General features: G+C 36.7%; 1 protein-coding gene across 1 annotated transcript; it reads left to right on the top strand.

Moving 5' to 3' along the window:
• Positions 1-1,055: 1,055 nt before the first annotated feature.
• Positions 1,056-2,793, top strand: LOC118344780 (chlorophyll a-b binding protein, chloroplastic-like). The gene is made up of 3 exons (XM_035686174.1): positions 1,056-1,079; positions 2,220-2,524; positions 2,628-2,793. Exons 1-3 carry the CDS (start codon positions 1,056-1,058, stop codon positions 2,695-2,697), a joined length of 399 nt encoding a protein of 132 aa, XP_035542067.1. The 3' UTR covers positions 2,698-2,793.
• The last annotated feature ends 1,070 nt before the right edge of the window (positions 2,794-3,863 follow it).

The following is a 3,863-nucleotide window of genomic DNA, read 5'->3' as shown; positions in this document are numbered from 1 at the left end:
TTCTGTCATGACTGGTGTAGACATAAGCTTATTTTTGACATTCTGTTTTTGAACTTTGAAAAAGAGAGCGAATATGAAATTTTGTGCATAAATTATGTTGTGTTATGATTTTGTTCAGTTTTGAATATTTTGTATACTCTGGTATGATCTGATGTGATTTCTGAAAACCTCTGGCATAACATTCTGTTTCTATTTCTGTTCCATTCTGATCTCACCACGGGTGTAAAACTGTGGCCTCTGTTCGGGTTGGTACCAACTTTTCTGTTTCTGGTGCACCCACTTTGGAAACAAAGTGGTTTTGTGCGTGGTCTTTCCTATGTGCACACTCGGGGCTCCAAGAATGAATAAGGGAAAGATTCACATTCTGTTTCTGTTCGGTTAGCTATCGGGGTTTGCACAAGCCTATTACGGGGGTTAAACATGGTATTTGTTCTGATTTGATAAGATAAGATGTGATGTTTCAGTTTATGCTATGCCAAAGGGATTTTGATTATGAATATTTTCGAACTTTAGCTCTGATATTTTTGATAACATGTTATGACGCTGCATTTTGAAAACATTATTCTGATTCTGCATTCTGAAAGAAAATATTTTGTTCTGCATTCTGATTTCTGTAAATGCTCATGTTTACACACTAGTATATGTCCTCTGCTTACTGAGTTGTTGATAACTCACCCCTTATCTCCATATATTTTTCAGATAATTTTGATGGTTCAGCTGGAGAACAAGAGTAGAAGGTTTTAGTAAGTGTGATGATCAGAGTGGAATAAGTGCCCGAGGGTACAAGTGCTTATTTGAGAGTCGTAGTTAGTAAACTGAATTTATGTTTCGGATATTTTGATTTGATAAGTTAAGGATAATTTCGAGTTTTAGAAAGTTTTTAATGTATGCTATTGAGATTTTCTTTATTGTCCCCATGGAGGAAGTTAGATATTTGGATTGATTAAATTGATTAATATTTTATTGGATTTTTCAGATTTTATAGTTGTACTATTTAAGTTGATTTGAGGTATTAAGAATTAACTCTCCGGACCTCCGGGAATGGGGCGTTATAGATGGGATCCATTGCATTAGTGCAGGTATGATCACATCCATCAATATTGTTGCAAAAAATTCTTATAATCCTTGTTCCTCTTCATCGCATCACTTTTCCAAACTCCCTCTCCTAGGTCGTTGTATTTTTAAATTTCACTTGCAAACATGTGAAAATAAAAATGAGAGGTGCAACACGAGGACTTCTCAGGAGTTCACCCATCCTAAAAGTACTACTCTCACCCAAGAACGCGTAGTTGCGAAGTTCTGATAAGATCTACTGCATTAGTGCTGGTATTATTGCACCCAAGACAGTTGTTGCTGACAATTCTTATAATCCCTATTCCCCTTGGTCAGGTCACTTCTGATCCCCCTGCCACTTGATCTATTTGCAAAACCATCAACATAAACATGTTATAAGGTTAAAATAGAACCTACATCTATAATTTTCTCATAAACTCGTCACTCACAAGCCAGGTCGAAACACAAGTTGCACAACAAACTCATAAATAAAGCTAAGTAGAGACTGGCCTAAATTTTCAATGATCGACTGAACTTCCAACAAATTTATCCAAGAACTCTGCATTCTTAAAATTATTAACCATTTTATATGCCAAAACCGAAATGAGAGAGAACAATCTCACTTACAAAGTACAAGGTTTGATCTGAAAAGGAGTTATCCAACTCTACTTTTGATTTTCTCTCAAGTGGGTTCACTAAGTGGTGTTTGAGTTCTTGAGTGAGTGAGATGAGAGAAAGCAAGAAGGAAACCCTTGAGGAAGATGAAAATGTAGACCTAAGGGGCTCCCGGTTGGAAATATCGCCCAACCTCTCTCTTTCTTCAAGTTGTTTGACAAGTGTACCATTGTTAATGACAAGTAGTTTGGGTGGTAAACACTCTTGGTTTCTAGATTGGTGACCTGGAACACATAAATGCCACATATCATATGCTAACTGGTCCATATGACACCACGTCACCTCAAAATTTTTACTACATCAAAATTCTAAAAATTCTAAACAAGACAATGGTGTATCATCTAATTAAACCAAATATGCTTCTAAGTTCCTTTAATAATTCTTTGCGGCTTTTAGTCCTTGTGAACTTTCTAGGTCATCATTATATTCTCCACCATAATAAAAGATTTCTTTCTTGAAAACTCTGTATCTGTATAAGTGGATCAAACTAGCATGCCCATTTACTTACCTTTATACTCACAACCACTCTCTTCATCATCGAGCTGATCTTGATCAGCTGGGCCGAGGGAAGAGACTGGGCAGACAGCATCAAGACAGGGTATGCAAACACAAAGATCTTCACAGACAACAAGTTCACAGGGATAGATGTTGGCTATCCTGGAGGACTTCGGTTCGACCCACTTGGGTGGGGAACCGGTACTTCTCCTGAGAAGATCAAGGTGTTGAGGACAAAAGAAATCAAGAATAGGTGGTTGGCAATGTTGGATGTGAACCTGGTCACCCCACTTTTTTTGCTGTAAGTGCAGCCCTAGATATGACTGCTACATTAACATTAAGAACTTTGCATGAAAATAGTTTTGGTTGTTGGAGCTAATCGCTTGTACGGTTTGTTGTTGCAGGCTTTCACCCACTCAAGTGAGGAAGATTGCTGTATATGACTGCAAACGTGAGACGGACAATTACGAGTAATCGATTTTTACTCAAGTAGTTGGTTTAAAAGATGTGTGCATTTTCAGTAGTGTTTGTATCAGTGGAACTTGTGTTATGTTTGATCATGTCTTCCAACAGAATACTCATGAAATGTACAAATGCCTGTTTTATTGTTTGGTATTCGGACAATAACGAAATTTGCTTCTAGAATAATCTAACTTACATGCAAATTCGGAGAGTATGATTAACAGACGTTGTTGCTCTTCATGTGATATAAGTAAAACTGTTATATTGTTTGGTATTGTGAAAAGCAATGCCTACTAGAAGTACCAATTTTCTTTTCGTTTCTAATACTGGTTTTGAAAACTGAGGAGACATTCTTCGAGGGAATGTCACTCCAAATCCCAAATCAGCAGTCATATATTAAACATAAATCAATCCCAGGCTTCTTTTGAATCAAAATTGTCAAAGTGTTAATTGGGTGAGTTTGAGTTTTGTTGGAAGCATCTCTTTTTTATTTTTTTCTATATTATATATGTTTGTTGACTTCCTTGAACTTCTGAAGAGGCCCATTTAAAGTGACCCACATATGAGGATATAACCCAAATCCTCTTTTACAACCTTCTTCACATAACTAAAATACATTCATATGCAGTAACCAGAATTCTTGCTCTCGAGATTGCAGATTGTCAATTCTTCATAAAGTTTTCAGTACCATAGATGCAGACACAGCTACATGACAAGTTATATGGTTATGCTTAAGTGGAAGGTCATGCAACCAGAACATTTAAATTAAGAATCTGCCAAGTTACAACTACTATATCTGGAGGAGGTTTCTCAAAATTGTAGTATGGACTGGTGGTAGCTAGAAACACAAAAGACAAACTGATCTTGCTGCTGCACCTGATTGGGAATCAGCTTTGCGTACATGTTGCTAATGGCACATGACTTTTTGTGGTTGAGAAAAACGATCACCGTTAGCAGCATCATCCCATACTATCTGCATAGGGGAGTAATTACAAAATGTTACTGCAATTGCTGGCCCAGAACAGCAAACTGTCTGCTATGAAAATGGATATATAGTAAAATCAGTGAGTGACCGAGAATTTATATCATGCAGCCCACTGTAATAATGGTAAAAAATCATCAAAGTGAATATGTGCAACTAATTAATATGAAAATTATTCAAGTCAGGCCAATTGTTT

The sequence above is a fragment of the Juglans regia genome, chromosome 16, assembly GCF_001411555.2.
Source record: "Juglans regia cultivar Chandler chromosome 16, Walnut 2.0, whole genome shotgun sequence".
NCBI classification, from domain to species: domain Eukaryota; kingdom Viridiplantae; phylum Streptophyta; class Magnoliopsida; order Fagales; family Juglandaceae; genus Juglans; species Juglans regia.
The sequence above is the reverse complement of the archived record's forward strand: the minus strand, read 5'-3'. Positions and strand labels throughout refer to the sequence as shown.

Bases quoted from the DNA above. Each gene is read 5' to 3' on its own strand.
- LOC118344780 (XM_035686174.1), top strand. From the start codon at position 1,056: ATGGGATCCATTGCATTAGTGCAG. The intron at 1,080-2,219 runs GTATGATCACAT...GGATCAAACTAG, and splicing joins GATCCATTGCATTAGTGCAG to CATGCCCATTTACTTACCTT. The intron at 2,525-2,627 runs GTAAGTGCAGCC...TTGTTGTTGCAG, and splicing joins GTCACCCCACTTTTTTTGCT to GCTTTCACCCACTCAAGTGA.